The sequence below is a fragment of the Myxine glutinosa genome, chromosome 1, assembly GCF_964187855.1.
Source record: "Myxine glutinosa chromosome 1, kmMyxGlut1.1, whole genome shotgun sequence".
Classification (NCBI taxonomy): Eukaryota; Metazoa; Chordata; class Myxini; order Myxiniformes; family Myxinidae; genus Myxine; species Myxine glutinosa.
In genome coordinates this window covers 378,711,220-378,731,648 of record NC_136261.1, presented here as the reverse complement: position 1 = coordinate 378,731,648, position 20,429 = coordinate 378,711,220, and the positions used below count along the sequence as shown (strand labels likewise).

The 20,429-nt window shown below is 43.7% G+C and overlaps 2 protein-coding genes across 7 annotated transcripts in view; both read right to left on the bottom strand.

The window, feature by feature from the left end:
- Positions 1-20,429, bottom strand: part of LOC137415872 (E3 ubiquitin/ISG15 ligase TRIM25) — a 732,877-nt gene that overhangs the window by 166,355 nt on the left and 546,093 nt on the right. The gene's annotated exons all lie outside the window — the stretch shown is intronic.
- Positions 1-20,429, bottom strand: part of LOC137415854 (NACHT, LRR and PYD domains-containing protein 12) — an 80,377-nt gene that overhangs the window by 10,695 nt on the left and 49,253 nt on the right. For 2 of the 3 annotated variants that reach the window (XR_013621861.1, XM_068101383.2), the window contains exons 8-13: positions 14,607-14,678; positions 8,116-8,199; positions 6,348-6,428; positions 3,444-3,527; positions 948-1,028; positions 529-612 (exon numbers count right to left, since the gene is read on the bottom strand). Coding sequence is in view for 1 of the 3 variants with exons in the window: in XM_068101383.2 (XP_067957484.2) it covers positions 529-612; positions 948-1,028; positions 3,444-3,527; positions 6,348-6,428; positions 8,116-8,199; positions 14,607-14,678 (486 nt within the window). In the remaining 2 variants the exon portion in view is untranslated. Of the gene's footprint in view, positions 1-528; positions 613-947; positions 1,029-3,443; positions 3,528-6,347; positions 6,429-8,115; positions 8,200-14,606; positions 14,679-20,429 lie in introns of those variants that run through there. The other variant, XR_010982145.2, reaches the window with a different exon arrangement.

Here is a 20,429-nt window from a genome sequence, read left to right as displayed (position 1 = left end):
GGATTGTTGAGAAAGTAGATGGGAGGGTTGTCCAGTCGATCTTTTCGGAGAGACATTGAAAGAGTGTGAGATTTGTCAGGATTGAAAGACATGTTCCACTTGTTTGACCAGTCTGATTTTGTCCAGGTCTTCAGAGAGTGAGGGGGCTGCAGACTGCCGATCTGAGGGAAGAGGAATGGAGCGGCAGAGAGTGGAGTCATCAGCAAAGAGATAGAGAGGACTTTCAAGAGAGTCAGAGAGATCATTGATGAAGACCAGAAAAAGCACAATTGTTTTTGTCAAGCCGTTTATCCTTCATATGAAGTAGATTTTCATTCATCATTCCTCATTCGCTCTTCAATCACCCCAATGATCCCCTACACAGGAATGGCTGTGCTTTCCATTCCCATCTCTGAGCACAAAGCACAAAATTCAACCAAACGTGAATAATGGAGGTCAAGGGTCACCTGGGGAAGGTCAGGTGCACAATCAGGGATTATGAATGTCAACATGTTTTTATTTCCCAAAACAAATCCCCTTCCCACTCACCAGAGGGTTCGTAACTTTGTTTGGGATTTTAGTCCTTCCATCAACCCCTCCAGTCCCTCATCACCAATGGGATTTGAACTCAATCTGATGGTAAAAGGAGGGAAAGAGAGAAAAGAAAAAAAACTCTGAGGTTATCATTTTTTTTACCAACTAGGAGAACTTTGGTAATTCTTTCATCATTTCATTATTTGTGTTTGCAAATAACATCAACATCCTATAATTATGGGATTATAACCCAGCCCCTCTCCATTAACAATTATATTATTATTTGAACTCAGGAAGTGGGTTCTAACAGCTTCCATTAAATGTCAAATTATATTAAAAAATAGAGTTTATTAATAAACCCTGTGATGGAAATTCACAAATCCAGGTTCAGTGAAAAGGAAGAACAAAAACCTCAAAAACAGTTCAGGACTCACTCAAGATCCTCCAGGTTGATGATGTTCTTCAGGTCCCTCAGGACAGGCCCACAATTGGTGCTCAGGTTGCACATCACCAACCTGGGAGGGATAAAAATTCGAATGGGTGAAACAAAGAATCATCAGTAGAAATTGAAGATAAACGAGTTCCATTGGCAGGTTCTTAGTTTGAGGTTGTGATAATTAAATAACCTCAAAATGAACAGGTTGAAAGTCACATTTCTCAAGCTTTTGGGTCTCACCATTTGCCATGATCTTTCCTGGGAAAACCACATTTCAAATCTGGCCTCCAAAGCCAGTCGCCGACTGGGCATCCTCCATCGTGCGAAGTCCTTCCTTGGCACACCTGAGCTCCTCACCACATACAAGGCTTTCATCCGCAGCTCTATGGAATACTGCTCTCCCCTCTGTTCTGGTGCTCCTGCCTCACACCTAGCTCGTCTTCACGCTGTTGAAACCAAAGCGTTCAGAATCATTGGAACCTCCCGCGATGAAGCTAACTCCAACGGCCTTTCAGTCACTCACCGCAGGCAGGTTGGTGGTCTTTCCGTCTTCTACCGACTCCTCTCTGGCCTTGCCCCCCCAGCCCTCTCTGGGCTCTGCTCCCAAATATTCCTACAGGTCGCACAAGATCTGCCTGCAACCCTCTTATGGTTAAACTGCCAAAATCAAGACTTTCTGCTCACCTTCACTCCTTCATTCCTCTTTTCCCCCACCTCTGGAACAAACTCCCTCACTCTCTTCAATCCCACTCCACCCTCCAGGTCTTTAAAACAGCTGTTCACCACCATCTCTTATCCTCCCCCATCCAAAACCTTGATCTTTTCTATCCCCGCTAATTTCGGTCCCCTTCTGTTTTATACTTCTCCCACCCCCCCCCCCCCCCCTTCCCACGCCTCCTGCCCCCAAGCCCTCTCCCTCCCACACTTCTCCCTGCTCTCAAATGTTGTGGTTGTGTGCTTCACCTTCTCTCCCCATCTTGTCTTCCGCTCCCTCTTTTTGTATATTTTGTTTGTCTGGTTGATTTGTTTGTGAAATAAATGTTAGCTCTTTCACGAGCCTCGATTCAGTAAACAAAAAAAAAAAAAAAAAAAAAAAACACGACTGATAATAGTACAAACTGTCTTTCGATGAGACATCACCCCTCGGATAGTGGAAAAATAAGTTTGTACAAAAAAGAAAGAAAAAAAATTAATGAAGCATCTTGATGAACAGGTTTGAGTAAAATTAACAGAGGAAAAACGGGGCGAAGGGTTGTGGTTAGTGTAGGAAGTGCGTGAGGAGGTGAGTAGAGGAGGGGCTTTGTTTGGATTTATTGCCTATATTTACCCCTCTCCCCACAATATTTCCTATACACTGCCCAAAAAATGGGATGAGTAATTTGTGTAATAAATGAATGTTTCTGTGTAATTTCGGTTTCATCCCGACCCTTTAAAGCTGAATTATGTGAAAATACAGAAGGGTCGCCTGTCATTTTGACGGGCTTTTGTGATAGTTATAATAATAACTAGATCCGCTGCTTATAACTAGGAGCAGTTATGCTTGGGTAGACAATAAACGACGCCCGATGATAGACGATGATTCCATCCTACGAAAATGCCACCATCCGTCAATGACGATGTTACGCCAGTTATAATGACGATGCCATCCTATTCCGTCATTTTTAATCAAACTATATTTCTCATGGCTGGTCAATACCAAGAACTGCCACTTGTAACTGCTGGCAGTGATTTCTATGGGAGTGGTTACAAAACTGTGGGCTTTATTGGCCATATTGGATCAAAAATATATTTCAAAATCTTTTTCTCTGAAACCACTCCACCGATTGAGGCGAAACTTCAAATATATAATCCACTACCCATGGGAAAGAGATTTCACAACAATGATGCCATAGGTCACATGGTTTGGCAGACAGTGGACTGAATGAAAACCTTTTAAAAAATCCCTTCTCTTAATCCACTTAATCCATCAATGTGAAACTTCATCTACATGATCAAACTAGCCATGGAAAATGTAGTTCAAAAATGTAAACTTCATCAATCATGTAGACTGGCAGCCATATTTGATTGAAGGAAAAACTAACATATTTGCCTCTGCCACACGACAGGACTGATTGTTATTAAACGATATTCCCCATGGGGAGTTGATGACATACGTCGGTTTTCAATTATTTTTGTGGAGTCGTTTCAGAGAAAAAAAAAATGTGAAAGCTTTTCCTTGAATCCAATATGGCTGCCAAACTACGTGACTGATTACATTTTGGTTATCATACTTCAATCCACACGGGCAGTCAATATGACATACATACTTAATGTTTTGCATGGATTGGTTGGGCGGTTTGAAAGAAGGTTTTTAAAGGTTTTTGCTAAAAGCACAAAGTTCAACCAAAGGTGAATAACCAAAGCCAAGGGTCACCTGAAGAACGTCAGGTACACAATCAGGGATTATAACCTCAATATGTTTTTATTTCACAAAACAAATAATCTTCCCACTCACCCGAGGACTCTTAACTTTGTTTGGGATTTCAAACCTTCCATCAACCCCTCCAGTCCCTCATCACCGATGGGATTTCGACTCAATCTAATGGTAAAGGAGGGAAAGAGAAAAACCCTGAGGTTAGCGTTTTATTAACAACTACAACGACACTCTTCGACACCACGACGTCGAGTGATATGCCTCCGCCCACATTATTACATCATAATAATACTTGTACTAAGTTTGCTTTCAATCCATTCAGCAATTCTCAAGTTATCACATTTTTACCTGCCATTACCTCTGACCTTAGACCTCGGGACCCCAAAATCTAATCAGTTAATCTTTACATCATTATACATATCTGTAGCAAGTTTGAATTGGATCACTTCAGCCATTCTCAAGTTATAGACCTATAGCAGACTTTGACCTCTTGACCCCAAAATCTAATCAGTTAATATTTACAACATTATACATACCTGCACGAAGTTTGACCAATATCCCTTCAGCCGTTCTCAAGTTATCGCAGTAACATAATTTTTACCAAACATGACCTCTGACCTTTGATCTTGTGACCCCAAAATGTAATCAGTTCATATATAAATCATTCTACATAAGTGTACCAAATTTGGTCAGAATCCCATCACTGGTTCACAAGTTATTGCGGTAGCAGAATTTTTACCAAACATGACCTCTGACCGATAACCTCGTGACCCCAAAATCGAATCAGTTCATCTTTACCTCATTATACATACCTGCACCAAGTTTGACTAAGATTCCTTCAGTCGTTCTCAAGTTATCGTGGTAACGAAATTTTTGACCAAACATGACCTCTGACCGATAACCTCGTGACCCCAAAATCGAATCAGTTCATCTTTACCTCATTATACATACCTGCACCAAGTTTGACGAAGATTCCTTCAGCCGTTCTCAAGTTATCGCGGTAACAAAAACCTATCACTGGACGGATGGACAGACAACCTGAAAACATAATGCCTCCAGCGATGTCGTTGATGGAAGCCATAAAAAGGTGCGTTTACATTTACCCAAACATCCACTTTTCATTTATGCACTCCCTTGGAGTTCCCCTAGTGTGCATGCAAAGTTCGAGGTTTTTTTATTTATTACTTGTAAAATCGAAGATTTTTCAAGTATATTGGTCGGTTGTGTTTGTGGTTCTGTCTGTCTGTCTGTCTGTTTGTCTGTTTGTCTGTTTGTCACCAGCCCACAGGTCACAATTTTCTACCGATCTTCACGAAACTAAACCAAATGATAGAGTTGGTCAAAAGCAAGAAGGCTATTGTTTTTGGGGTCAAAAGGTCATAAGGTCAACATAGGCCAAAGGTCACCAACTTTGCTGAATTTCTAAAATACTCAATTTTCATCCGATTGACTTGAAATTTGAAGAGGACTTGCATATCTGGTCACTGAATTCAACCACCAAGTATTTTTGAGGTCACCATAGGCCAAATGGTCAACATAGGCCAAATTTCTAAAATCCTCAATTTTCATCCAATTGGCTTGAAATTTGAAGAGGACTTGCATATCTGGTCACAGAATTCAACCACCAAGTATTCTTGAGGTCAACATAGGCCAAAAGGTCAACATAGGCCAAATTTCTAAAATCCTCAAATTCATCCAATTGACTTGAAATTTGAAGAGGACTTGCATATCTGGTCACAGAATTCAACCACCAAGTATTTTTGAGGTCAACATAGGCCAAATTTCTAAAATCTTCAATTTTCATCCAATCGACTTGAAATTTGAAGAGGACTTGCATATCTGGTCACTGAATTCAACCACCAAGTATTTCTGAGGTCAACATAGGCCAAATGGTCAACATAGGCCAAATTTCTAAAATCCTCAATTTTCATCCAATTGACTTGAAATTTGAAGAGGACTTGCATATCTGGTCACTGAATTGAACCAAAAATTATATTTTAGGTGAACATAGGCCAAAAGGTCAACATAGCCCAAAAGGTCAACTTAGGCCAAATTTCTAAAATCCTCAATTTTCATCCAATTGACTTGAAATTTGAAGAGGACTTGCATATCTGGTCACTGCATTCAACCACCAAGTATACTAGAGGTCAACATAGGCCAAAAGGTCAACATAGGCCAAATTTCTAAAATCCTCAATTTTCATCCAATTGACTTGAAATTTGAAGAGCACTTGCATATCTGGTCACTGAATTCAACCACGTATTATAATTTAGGTAAACATAGGCCAAAAGGTCAACATAGGCCAAATTTTTAATATCCTCAATTTTCATTTGATTGACTTGAAAATTGAACAGCATTTGCACATTGTCACTAAATAGGGAAACTATTTTTGAGGTCAAAAGGTCAACTCAAGGTCAACCTTCCAAAATCGTCACTTTTCATCCTGTTGACCGAGCTTTGATCAAGATTGTAAATTTTAATCTTCATGAAATGGACAATTTGCTGTATCAATGGAAAACTTTGGGGGGGGGGGGGGGCGTATTTTGCAAGTATCGTGCTCCGCATGACGTCTTCTTGTTTTTTTGTTTTTTTGTGTGAGGTTTCATGGTTTTTGGACACACACACACACACACACACACACACACACACACACACACACACACACACACACACACACACACACACACACACACACACACACACACATTTATAGAACACAGACATGTGTTTATAGTAACACAGATATGAAGAACTTTGGTGATACTTTCATCATTTCAATAGTTATGTTTGTAAATCACATCAACACCACAAAATTATGGGATTATAACCCAGTCCTTCTCCATAAACAACAATATTATCATATGAACACAGGAAGTGTTGGATTCGTTTCCATGATTAATGATAAACCCTGTGATGGAAATTCACAAATCCAAGTCCAGTGAAAGAGAATAAGAACAAAAACCTCAATAACAGTTCAGTACTCACTGAAGTTCCTCCAAGTTGACGATGTTCTTCAGCTCCCTCAGGATAGACCCAGATGTGGTGGTCAGTTTACATCCCCCTAACCTGTGAAGAGATAAAAACTTCGAAGATTGAAATGAGGAACCATAAGTACAAAGTTGTCGATAAACGAGTTATATGAGAAGGTTCTCCGTTTCAGGTCAAGAGATAATTAAAATAACCTCTAAATGACCAAGTTGAAGGTCACATGACTGATAATTATAGTACGAACTCCCGTTCCATGAAACATGCCCCCCTGAATCGTGGAAACAGAAGTTTGCACAAAAGATAAATAAATAAATAAAACATCTCAACAAACAGGTGACAGTTGTATTAACATGAGTGAGAGGAGGGGGGCGGGGGGGGGGAAGGTGTGCAGTGGGGAGAGGAGTGTTTAGTTTTGCTGACTTTGTTTTGTTTGTGTGAGGTTTGAAGCTTTGTTGAAGATGCTAGTAAGTTAGGAGAATGGATAAATTCACTTTTGTTTGAAGGTTCTAGAATCTAGATCGTTGGGATAGAAGCAGGGGCAAGCGAGGAGAGGGGGCCTGGGAGTTGGGAGGATGGAGAATGATGATGGGTGGAGGGCGGGGGGGGGGGAGCGGTTCATCTCATACGGTGTTTCAAAACACTGATTGGCTGATTAATGGTGACAAGGATCTCCTCAGTGTTGAATTTCTCATTGGGTGAGGTCATAGTGTATTCAGCATCTCTATGGTCGAAGCAGCGGTTGCGGATCGGAATGCGCCTCTTGGCTGAATTGTACCAATTATGAACCACCTTTAGACCTTCACAGAGGCCACTTTTCCCCGCGGAGCAGGGGTTGACCTTTTTTGGGCACCATGGTCCCTTTTTGAGGGAATGTTTTATGGCCGGATGCCCTTCCTGCCGACAATTCTGTTAGACGCCTCTTGCGACACACAGGGAATTATCAGTGAATTGGTACTCAATTTGCCAACCTCGGAAGGATGACAGGCTGAGTCAACCCCACTGGTGTTGGTTCAGTGATTGACCGGGATTCGAACCCAGGATCCTCGGATCCCAAGCCAGCACACTAACCGCTCAGCCAACACCAGGCTCCTAATCGTACCAATATTATAGCCACACAATATAATTCCGAGGTCGACGACGCCATCAAATTCTGTCCACTGGGTCTTGACTAAATCAACAAGAGATCCGAGTAAGGACACAGAGGCATTCCCATGAAAGCTGGTCTCTTGAAGCGAGAGACCAGTTTTATGAAAGCATTCTAAGACTGTGTTCCGAATAACAATGAGAATAGCGGAATCCAGCTCGGCCAGTTTGTCAAGGATCCACTGAGATCAATTTCACCACAAAACTTCCAACACTTCGCATGTGGGAGTGTATCCTTTGAGTTTTATGGGATATTGCCTCCCAACAGGCCAGTATCACTCATCAGTTGCACCTCTTCCAGCTCAGTATGCCCCAGTTGGTCTTCATATTCAAATCTTTGGACTTGAATCTCCGAATTGGCCAACTTCCGGTCCAGCGCCACGACTTATTCAGTTGGTTCCGGTTCATTTATCGATTCTCATTTCCTCTTCATTCACCCTGATGACCCCCGACACATTGCTTGTTGTGCCTTCCCTTCCCTTCCCTTCCCTTCCCTTCCCATCTCTGAACACAAGCAAAGTACAAAGTTCAACCAAAGGTGAATAGTGAAGGTAAAGGTTCACCTGAAGAATGTCAGGTACACAATCATGGATTACGACGTCAATATCCCCATCGCACTCACCCGAGGGTTCGTAACTTTGTTTGGGATTTCAGAGCTTCCATCAATCTCTTCAGTCCCTCATCACCGATGGGATTCAAACTCAAACTGAATGGTAAAGGAAGGAAACAGAAAAACCCTGAGGTTATCATTCTATTAAAAACATGGAGACTTTCTTAATACTTTCATCATTTCAATAGCTGTGTTTTTATGCTGGAAGTATGCTGAAAGGAAGGTGTGTGCTGCATGTGTGAGAAAAAAGGGAAAGGGAAAGGTGTATGCTGCATGTGTGAGAAGTGTTATGATTTATGGGAGTGAGTCATGGGTCATGAATGTAGAGAATCGACGAAGGCTGGAAAGGGTGGAAATGCGAATGGTTGGGTGGATGTGCGGAATATCGTTGAGAGAGAGGAAGACAAATGATGAATTGCGGAAGATAATGGGAATAGAGCCTGTGATTGATGCTGTGAAGAGGAGCAGGTTTTTTTGGGGGGGGGTTTTTTGTTTTGTTTTGTTTTGTATACTGAATCGAGGCTCGTGAAAGAGCTAACATTTACTTCACAAACAAATCAACCAGACAAACAAAACACACAAAAAGAGGGAGCGGAAAAGAAGATGGGGAGAGAAGGGGAAGCACACAAACACAACATTTGAGAGCAGGGAGATGTGGACTTGAGATGGTTTGGTCATGTGTTGAGGAAGGATGAAAGTGACTGGTTGAGAAGAGTGATGGAAATGAATGTAGAACAAGTAGAGGACAGGGAAAACCGAGAAAGACTTGGCTAAAGGTGGTGGAAGAAGAAATGCGGGCAAGGGGGTTAACAAGGAGAGATGCAGAAAATAGGGCAAAATGGAGAACATTGTCATGGGGACCGCAAGGCTAACCCCCGCTCTAGCAGGGAAAATGGCCTTAAAATGCCTGTTGTTGTTGTTGTTGTTGTATTTCAATAGCTGTGTTTGTAAATTACATCAACACCATATAATTATCTGATTATAACCCAATCCCTCTCCATCTATTATAAAAAATGTGAAATAAATTACCTTATAAAATGAAATTACCTCATATCATGAATTGAAATTACCTTATATATTGTGAAATAACTCAAACATCCGGGGCCTTCGCTCAAACCTGATTGATCCCTCCATACAGGTTGCTTCTGATAAACCAGACTTAATCTGCTTAACAGAAACTTTCCTCCTTCAAGATGTCTCTGATTCCTTAATATCTCTTCCTGGTTACTCCCTCCTCCGGTATGATAGACCTGAGCCTCGTCCTGGTGGTGGGGTTGCAATACTAATCAAAAACTCTTCCTCACTCTCCTTGCACTGCCCTCTGTCCACCCCTCCCCCAGGAGTACCTCTGGCTACGGCCTCCTCTCCACTCCCACCTTTTGTTCATATGTGTTCTGCACCGTCCACCAAACAGTGATGACTCCATTTACATCTCGCTGTCTGACAACATGGACCAACTTCGATCAACTCATCCTAACTCTCTCTTCCTCATTTGTGGCGAATTCAACGGTCACCATGCCAGTTGGCTGGGTGCGGGTTCCTCTCTCACCAGCCATGGCTCCTCATCAAAGGACTTCTGCGACTCACTTGGACCGACACAATCTGTCAATTTCCCGACCCGGATCTCAGTCAACAGAGCATCTTCTCTTCTCGACTTGGTTATGACAAACTTCCCTGAAAATGTCTGCTGCTCTTCTTCTGCTCCAATCGGTTTATCTTATCATTTGCATGTTAAAGTGGACATCTCTCTGACCATTCTCAGAGAGCCTCCTCAGCGTTGACGAGCCTGACATTTCACTCGGGCTGACTGGCACGGTCTGCAAGCAGCCATCAATCATCTGGACTGGTCTCCATCTCTACTGCCTCTGACATCAACCCACCCTTGGAATTATTCCAAAGACAATTGCTCTCTCATGCACAGATTCATCCCATCTCGTCTTCAGTTGTCTTACCCTTCCTCCCATCCATGGTACACTGAATGTTGTGGTGAGGCAGTTGCCCTGAAACAACTTGCCTTTGCCTCATGGAAGACTAATCCAACTGAAGGCAATCTCAGTTCCTTTCACAAAGCTTGGAACAAGTGTGTCCACCCTCAGGGAGAAACACGGTTCCTCTAGTCTCAAGACTGAACTCTCAATCCTGTCTCCCTCTTCCAAATCCTGGTGGCGTCTGGTCAAAATCCGTTTCTGGTGTTTGTTCCCCTTCCATCCCCTCCCTTACCTCAAACAGCTGCACAGCTGACGCCGCACATGAAAAAGCCGAATGCCTCAACTCTGTGTTTGCCTCAAAATCTTGTGTCCCAAACCATCTCTCTCTGTACCCAACTTACCCAGTCATACCCAGCTGCTCCTGGACTCCATGCCCTTCTCTCCTAATAAAGTGGAGAAGTTCGGTCAAACCTCGACTCACGACAAAGTGGAGAAGTTTCTTTCAAACTGGACCAGATGGCATCAGCCCACGGGTCCTAAAATCCTGCTCTGCCGCTCTTTCACACACTCTCTCTATTCTCTTCACCCTCTCTTTTGCTCAAGGTCATCTGCCATCTGCTTGGAAATCAGCCAACATCACCGCTTTACACAAAGATGTGCAAAAACAGATCCTAGCAACTACAGACCAATCAGCCTGCTCCCAATAATCAGCAAGGTCATGGAATCGATCATCGCTTCTGGCATCAAATCCTTCCTCTTCTGCAATGGCTTGATCTTAGATCATCAACTTTGATTCAGACCAGATCATTCTACTCTGGACATGCTGCTTCTCCTGTGTCAACAATGGATTCAGGTCCTCAATGCCAAACAGGAAACCGGAGCATTCTCCCTTGACATATCTCGTGCCTTCGATATGGTCTGGCACCCCGCCCTGCTCTCCAAACTCTCCTCCTATGGTGTCCATGGAAACCCCCACACATGGCTTGTGGACTTCCTCTCCGGTCGCATTCAAGGTGTGGGCCTGAATGGAATTCTCTCATCTCCCATTCCTGTCCAGGTTGGGGTTCCTCAAGGCAGTGAGCTGGGCCCAGTGCTTTTTCTGGTCTTCATTAATGATCTCTCTAACTCTCTGGAAAACCCTCTCTATCTCTTTGCTGATGACTCCACTCTCTGCCGCTGCATACCTCATTCCTCAGATTGGCAGTCTGCAGCCTCCTCACTCTCTGCAGACCTTGACAAAATCACAGGCTGGTCAAACAAGTGGAACATGTCTTTCAATCCTGACAAATCTCACACTCTTACTTTATCTCTCTGTGAAGACCATCTGGAAAACCCTCCCATCTACTTTCTCAACAATCCTCTCGAAGAAGTTCTGTCACTCAATATTTTGGGTCTCACTATCTGCCATGATCTTTCCTGGAAAAACCACATTTCCAATCTGGCCTCCAAAGCCAGTCGCCGACTGGGTCTCATCTGTCGTGCAAAGTCCTTTCTGGGCTCTTCTGACCTCCTCACCACATACAAAGCTTTCATCTGCAGCTCAATGGAATACTGCTCTCCCCTCTGTGGTCGTGCTCCTGCCTCACACCTAGTTCGGCTTCACGCGGTTGAAACCAAATCATTCAGAATCATTGGTATCTCCCACGTTGAAGCTGATTCTGAGGGCCTTTCACTTGCTCAACGTAGGCAGGTTGGTGATCTTTCTGTCTTCCACCGACTCCTCTCCGGCCTAGGTCCCCCTGCTCTGTCTATGCACTGCCCCCAACATATTCCTGCAGGACACCCAAGATCTGCCAGCAACCCTCTTCTGGTGAAACTACCAAAATCAAGACTCTCTGCTCACCTTCACCCCTTTCATTCCTCTTTTTTCCCACCTCTGGAGCAATCTCCTACACTCTCTTCAATCCCAGTCCTCCCTCCATGTCTTTAAAACAGCTGTTCACCGCCATCTCTTATGATGGTGGTGAAGGAGGGAGAGGGGGGAGAGGAGAGGGGGAGGGAGAGAAATAGGAGAAAGATGGAGATAAAGGATAGGAGTGGGAGAGAAAGGAGATATGTTAGAGAGGGAGGGTGAGAGAGAGAGGAGAAGGGTGGGAGGAAGAGAGAGGAGAGTGGAGAAAAGAGAGAAGGGAGTGGGGGAGAAAGAGGGGAAAGTGTAGTGAGGAGATGGGGAAGTGGTGGGGGGGGAGGGAATGTGGGGAGAGAGAAGAGGGAGAGAGGGAGAGCGGGGTGGCGGGGAGTGGGGAGGCGGATAGAGAGGAGGGGGATACAAAGTAGAGGGATAGGGAAGAGAGGGAAGAAGTTTCCTTCTGTATCCATCCTGTCCACCCCATACCTACTGTTTGTCCAAGTCTCGCTCCACTTTGACCTTTTATGGCATTTATAGTGGCTGCTTCACATGCTGCATTTGAAAAGCTTAACATGCACTTTTGAAATGATAAGCGGGGGTTTTAAAATGACATCTTCCCTGAATCTTAATTAGTTTAAAATACAAGATCAGAAAGAGGGACAGGATTGATTGGAAAGCACTCAAGTATGCTCTGGTTTTTTTGCAGTGAGCGAGGGTGATTCCGGTTAACCTCCAGTTCATGAGTTTATTTATAGGTGAGATTCAGGGAAGATTCAGGATATTTCGCCCTCTTTTTAGATAAATTATGACAAATGGTGGATGGACGGATTATGACAAATCTAGGTGGATGAGTGGGTTAGGCGACGAGAACAAGCCGATTCGATTTTGGTTCAGGTCTGGATCCAGATCCACTAACAGTGGGATAGAAAACGTAAACTGTTCAGCTCTACCGACCGAATGCCATTCTACAGACTTGGCATTGAATATGGAATATATTTTTTTTGTGGGGGTGAACTTACTTTTCAAGACGACTTAGAACCAAAAGTTCATTGGAATTATGTTGAAATTATTCTAGATTTTGTTAATGTGACCTTTAAAAGAAACAAAAACCACATTTGACATTTCGAAGCAAATAAATTGATCCTTGAAAGTGATGTAAACTGATATCGAACTCAATTCACGGACAGTACTGTGTTAAACTTCTGTACATTTTCCAGAAGTATCTCTTTATTTTGCACATTAGCCAAAAAAAATTTCAACAAAAACAAAATCTAAATTATGACTGGGATTATGGACAGTAAAATTACAGTTCAGTACTTCGTGTAACCCCCACGAGCATTCAGGAGAGCACGTACATGTCGAGGCATGCTGTTCACGAGATTTGCCAAGGTTTGGACAGGAATCGCTTGCCATGCAGTGACAATAGTCTGCTGCAATTTATGCACAGGGGTCGGCTGCTGGTCCAAGTGGTCGATTTGACGCGTTAATTCTGCCCACAAGTTCTCTATCGGATTCATATCCAGGGACATGGCAGGCCAAACCATATGCTCTACACCACGGTCAGCAAGAAAGTGTTGGATCATGCAAGCACGATGAGGCCGTGCATTGTCATCTTGGAAGACAAAGTTTCCTCGAAAGGCTGCATGAGCAAATGGAAGCAATGTTTCTTCCAGAATGGCCCTGTACTTGAACTGGTTCAGGTTTCCATTCAGAACAACCAGGTCAGTTTTGCCCCCTGCATGAAAAGCAGCCCAAACGGCCACCCCACCACCTCCAGCTTGGACTCTTGGCACTATACAATCTTCGTTGTGGGCTTCATGCACTTGTCTGCGCACTCGGACGTGCCCATCTTGACGATAGACCAGAAATCTAGACGCGTCACTGAAGGTCACGTGATTCCAGTGTCCTAGCTGCCATTGACGGTGCTCTCTGGCCCACTGCAATCGGCGCTGGCTGTGTTGTCTGGTCAGGTGTGGCTTTCTCAGGGGACGCCTGGCATGATAGCCTGCTTGAACCAATCGTTGGTTGACTAGCCTTCTGGATACAGGCACATTTGTCAGTTGCTGCCACTCAGCCCTAAGCCGATTAGCTGACTTGGAACGGCCATTGCAGACTAACCGGTGCAGCTGGCGATCAACTCTCCTTGTGGTTCTGCGTGAACGTCCTGGCCTCGGTATTGGAGTAGGGACGCCCCTCTGAGCATTTCGTTTCAGGATCTTTGACACCTGACCTTGAGTGATGCCATACTGCCGAGCAATTGCACGCTGTTTCATGCCAGAATTTCGTAAAGCCACCACTCCATGACAAACAGCATTGTCAAGTTGACGGACCATCTCCAGAGGAAGCGGCAATAACTTTTGTAGACGTGCAGCAGTTGTTTTCCACTAATACAGAACGCAACAACCCTTATAATACCCGATTGTGAAGCCAATCGTCAAATGTACCTGTCCTTACATTTTGTCATGCCACCTGTGATATAATCCTGTTATTGACTTCTTGCTGCGAAAGACAATCAGTGACATGGTTCTTTCAACAAAGACATCACCGAAGGGTAAAATAAACTCACCAGATTGATATACTGAGTTCAGAAAGTAAACCCAAGTCAAGAAAAAAAAATATTCCATATTAAATGCCAAGTCTGTAGTTAACCATGTCATGGAAATTCACAAATCCATGTCAAGTGAAAGATAATAAGAACAAAAACCTCAATACAGTTCATGACTCACTCAAGGACCTCCAAGTTCTTCAGGTCCCTCAGCATAGGCCCAGACTTTGTGCTCAGTTTGCAGGAGCTCAGCCTGTGAAGAGAAGAAAACTTCAAGGAGTGAAACAAAGAACAATCAGTAGAAAGTTGTGGATAAAAAGATTTTTTTAAAGTACGAGACGGTCCCTTAACCCAATCACTCTCTGCCATTCTCTCTCACGCCATTCGCACCATGTGACCAGCCCACTTCAGCAGGATTTGTTTTTACCAATCTCCCCGTCAAGCTAACTGACACACCAACCTCCTCCTTCAGTTCATCCATTCTTCTTCTATCCACCCTCTTCACTCCCACAATACTTCTGACCCAGTTGTTCTCGCAGACCCATTGCCTCTGTTGTCTCTCTGTCAGTGCCACCATCTCCAGACCATAAAAGGAGACCAGCATTTTACAAAACCCCAGAGCTTTCCCTTTCAGTTTAGTTCATATTTTTCTGTCTGCCGTCAATCCCTCCACACTCACCCATGCATTAGCATCTACCTGCACCCTCCTCCACACATCTGCCTCTGAACTCCCATCAATGCACATCGTTACCACCAGATACTGATCGACTCAAATGTCATGTCTGAAGATGCAATAGATTTCTTCAATTACCCAATCTTCCTAAGAACTATAACAATCTTGAATCAGTTCCCATGTAGAACAGTCATTAGATGATTTAATACAACCTTCCAGGAGTTTGCTCTACAGGTTATTACAATGATTCAATCACCTGCTAACTCCAGGATGATGTAAATAAAGTAAAATAAATAAGGTGTGTTCTTTATTTTTCTTCTGTTCACCCGATCATTTTCCTGAGACCATCTTCCATCTGTTTGGATGTCAGATGACATCAGCCAACCTTGCTGCTTATAATATTGTTATGAATTTGGGGTAGGGGGTAATATCTAGATCCAGGTAGATCTGCATAGGTAGGTGCTCCGATGATCGTGATAGAAGAACCATCTCAATGTAAAGTAAATAGAGGACCTGTCTAGCTGTCGTCGGATTAAGTGTCGGATTAAGTGTATCTTCATCCCCGCCATGAGGGGGTGTGGCATGTTAAGTAGTTGTAGGGAATATGCGAACTCCATTGTGTGTCATTCCCTCTGTGAACATACCTGTGTCCCTTATGGCAATACACCCCATAGACATTAGATAGGCCCTTAGTGCACCACATTAATTAAATCCCCCCGCCCACCCCTTACAATGACTGATGATAAAACAAACCGGAAAGACAAGCAGGCAGCGGCCGCGCAGTACGCCACCATGGCGATGGAACATCATGCAAGGAAGGCTGGGGCCACGCCCACCGCACGATGAATTGACACCGAGGGTTTGGTAGGCAGGTCACACGACTGATGGGAAGGGACTCGTTAATTGGGGAGAGGCTCGGCTGACGTCAGTGCACGCCGGACAGGAGACAGAGCGGCGGACATTTCGTCACTTTGGTCTGGACTTTGCTGGTGAACGTTGGTGTGCCAACATTGTCACTTCTTGTCCCTGGTTCCTTCCGTCCCTTCGAAAGACGGTGGAAAGACATTGGAGCGCCGACGATTATCTTACCCGGCGTTCACGTGCGAACGGCGAGCGCACAAGCTGCAGCAGCCGGGAGACCAATGCACGCTCGCTTGCTTGGCGCGAGAGGCCTGGTGAATGGGGGGGGGGGGAGGGGCGGTGGAACGCCAGGCAACGGGACGGAGCGGTTCGCGCTGATGAGCCGCGTCGGACGGTGCCTGATCGACCTGACGCTACACTGCCAGCCACAGATAAGACGCACCAACAGAACACAACACAACAAACCGTTTATTTTATTACCCTTCCCATCGTGTATTCGAAGTGTGTGTAAGAGCGCTCAATAGGGGGTTTAATTTTATCATCGTGTTTCCCTGTCCCGATATTTAGTAAATAAATCCTTTCATTATTATCCCGTGTACTTTCATATTCGTTTTGGTTTGAATTATTTCCCTCAGGTTGAAGACATCGGACCTTGAAGGTAAGCGGCATTGTTCGTTCCGTCTCGTGTATGATCCGCCATCAATTGGATAAACGCCTCCATTAAAGCTCGAGTCCATCCGCGATCCCCTGGTCTTAACCAAGGGGCAATCGCGCGACAATATCATTGTTTGCACGCCCATGAAAGTCCAAATTTCCAGGACCTTTCCAGGACTTTTAATATAACTTGTTTATGTAACAAGTGAAATTGGGATAAACCACAAGAAAAAAAATGAAACCCCATTACATCCGCCACCAAAGGTTGGCAGAGGTTACATTTTCACCCCTGTCTATTTATCTGTGAACAAGATATCTCAATAGTTGTGAACATATTTGGGCATTTGGTGGACAGGTTGGGTGTGTGACAAAGACGAATTTCTTCACTTTTCGTGAAGATTCCAATACAATACTTTTTAAGTGATTCTTCACCATCGAGAGATGGATATTCTTCACCATATAAAAAAGATAAATAATAGAGCTCGACATCTCAAAAAGTTGTGGATGAGTTATGCCAAAAATAGGTGGAAGAGTTGGTTCAGCGACAAGAACAAGCATATTACATTTTAGTTCAGGTCTGGATCCAGATCCGGCCTATCAGTAGGATACAAAACGTAAACTGTTCAGCCAGGCGGAGGTATGTGCTCTACCAAGTACCGTTATAGAGTTTCCGGGATGCAATGTGATATTGTTCATATGATTAACGTTTGTAATACAGAGTCTGTCACACAGGTCTAACCTGATTTAAACCAAGTACCCCAAAGCGTAAACTTGTATCACAATTTAAGGTAAATTTGATTGGTTTGTTGAAAATCCACTCGCCAATCAAGACTGGTCCATCGTTACATTACTTCTGAACTTTGACCCTCAAATTTCTTCTACAACCAACGAGTTTATCTCCACAAGTTCATTCAATATTTCTCTCTACAATCTCAACCCTGATGCATGCTTGTGGGTGGTGAGGTCCCCTGTCCTCATCCATCTGAGGCCTCTGCTCAAACCTGACAGATCTTTTAATCAAGGCCAGTGTTGATAAACTGTCCATCTGTTTAATCGAATACTCCTCGCACAGGACGTCGCTAACACTTGTATCTCTCCCTGGCTGTCATCTCCTCTGGTTTGACCGACCTGAACACGGTCCTTGTGGCGGAGTCGCACTGCACATCAATAACTCCATTTCTCAATTGCTATGTTCTGCTCTTTCACCACTGATCTCCCAGACGTACCCCTTGCTATGACTTTCCCCTCCATCCCCACATCGTGTTTGGCTGTGTTGTACCATCCTCCAAACAGTAACAACCTCAATGTCCAAGCTCTTCAACAAGCCTCAACTGTGCACAAAAAATAAAAATAAATAAATAAAGATTTTACAGGAATGACATCCTTTGAGCACAAACCCAAGAAACCAAACACGAGGATTTTCCTTTCTAAAGATCAATAAGTGAACTGTGTGTATGTGTATATGTATATGTATATGTGTATGTTTATGTTTAGGCATATGTCCAGTCACGCGAAAAAGTAAGTACACCCCATGTAAAGTTTTGACTTTTTCAACATATTTCAACATTTTTTTGAAATATATTTCAACAACAGCTATTTGATCTTCATTTCAACAATATTGATAGATAAAGGTGATATAATATAACAAATATCATGAAACATTTACATTTTGTAGTCCATTGTATAATTTAAATAAACATAAATGCAAATTTCGCATGTGGAAAAAGTAAGTACACCCCTACATTTATCACTACTTCAAATACCTAAAATTAGAATCAGGTGCACCAGCTCAGGTGCAAATGATTAGAACATCGTTAGAGAGGATCTTGGAGGAACCTGTCTTATTTAAACCTCACACATTTAGTTTGGTTTGCTCTTTGTTGTTGAAGTGTGCGGCGTCAACATGCCGAGATCAAAAGAGCTCTCCGAGGCCTTCAGAAAGAAGGTTATAGATGCCTATGAGTCTGGGAAGGGATTTAAAAAGATCTCCAAACAATTTTAAATCAATCATTCGACTGTCTGGAAGATCATCTACAAGAGGAGAAGATTCCAAACAACTGCCAACTTGTTCAGGCCAGGCCGCCCCCATCAAGTTCAGCCCAAGAGCATACCGCAAGATGCTGAAAGAAGTCTCGAAGAACCCCAGAATGTCATCACGGGACCTACAGGTAGCTCTTGCCACTGTTGATGTCAAAGTGCATGAGTCTACCATTAGAAAGAGGCTGCACAAATTTGATCTACATGGGAGGTGTGCCAGGAGGAAACCTTTGCTGTCCAGAAAGAACATCAGGGCAAGACTAAAGTTTGCCAATGAACACCTTGGCAAAGACCAGCACTTCTGGAACAATGTGCTCTGGACAGATGAGTCAAAGGTAGAGCTATTTGGCCACAGTACCAGAAGACATGTTTGGCGAAAACCAAAGACAGCATTTGACCACAAGAACCTGATACCAACTGTAAAGCATGGTGGTGGAAATATTATGGTTTGGGGCAGCTTTGCTGCATCAGGGCCTGGGCAGCTCACCATCATATAATCCACTATGAATTCTTCATTGTACCAGAGGGTGCTTGAGGATAATGTGAGGCCATCTGTCGGAAAGTTGAAGCTCAACCGAAGGTGGACGTTGCAACATGACAATGACCCTAAACATACCAGTAAATCAACCAAAGAATGGCTGAAAAGAAAGAAATGGAGGGTTCTGGAATGGCCAAGTCAAAGCCCAGATCTAAATCCCATCGAGATGTTGTGGGGGGATTTGAATCGAGCTGTGCATGCAAGAAACCCCTCAAACATCGCACAGCTGAAAGAATTCTGCATGGAGGAGTGGGCAAAAATTTCTACCAATCGATGTCAGAAACTGGTAGACAGTTATAAGAAACGCCTACTTGAGGTTGTTTCTGCCAAAGGGGGCAATACCACCTATTAGAGCCAAGGGTGTCCTTACTTTTTTCACATGCAAAATTTGCATTTATGTTCATTTAAATTATACAATGGACAACAAAATGTAAATGTTTCATGATATTTGTTATATTATATCACCTTTATCTATGAGTATTGTTGAAATGAAGATCAAATAGCTGTATGTTGAAATATTTTGAATTAGTCAAAACTTTACATGGGGTGTACTTACTTTTTCATGTGACTGTATATATATATATATATATATATATATATATATATATATATATATATATATATATATATATATATATATATAGTCGAGCAACTCCGGTAAACACCAGAGTCACGGATAGCCTAAACGGTCTCATTCGGAGGCACAACCCAAACACGGATTTTACTATGTGTCGCACGGGAGGGAGAAGGCAAATGGAGGCTGCGTAAGCGCTTACCTTCTGCGCGCCGGTGCAGCTTCGATCCTGCAACCGAAATTAACTCGACACGGACACCAAATTCAATGTACAAAAATGAAGATTTATTCCGGACCCGATACAATAAAACGCGACGATAATCAAATAATGGCTTAAATTGGGACGTCCCCACACGACATCTCAAAGCACAGATGAGGGAAAAGTTTACCAAAATAACACGTCTTGTCGTGTAAGGGGGGAACGCGTAGCTCGGTCTTATCTGTCTCTGGTCGTCTTCCATGTAACACGGCCTCGCACGGCCGCCACCAGGCCTCGCTCCAAGCTCCGATCCACTCACCACACATGAGGTCCATGCACCGCACCAGCACCATGCATCCAACGCAGGCCAGCGAGCTCCACACAAGGTCGACCCTCAACTCGAGCACGAACACAGAACGACGATGAACGGCAAAAAGGGGAAGAGCGCGCGAGTCCACTGCACGCCTA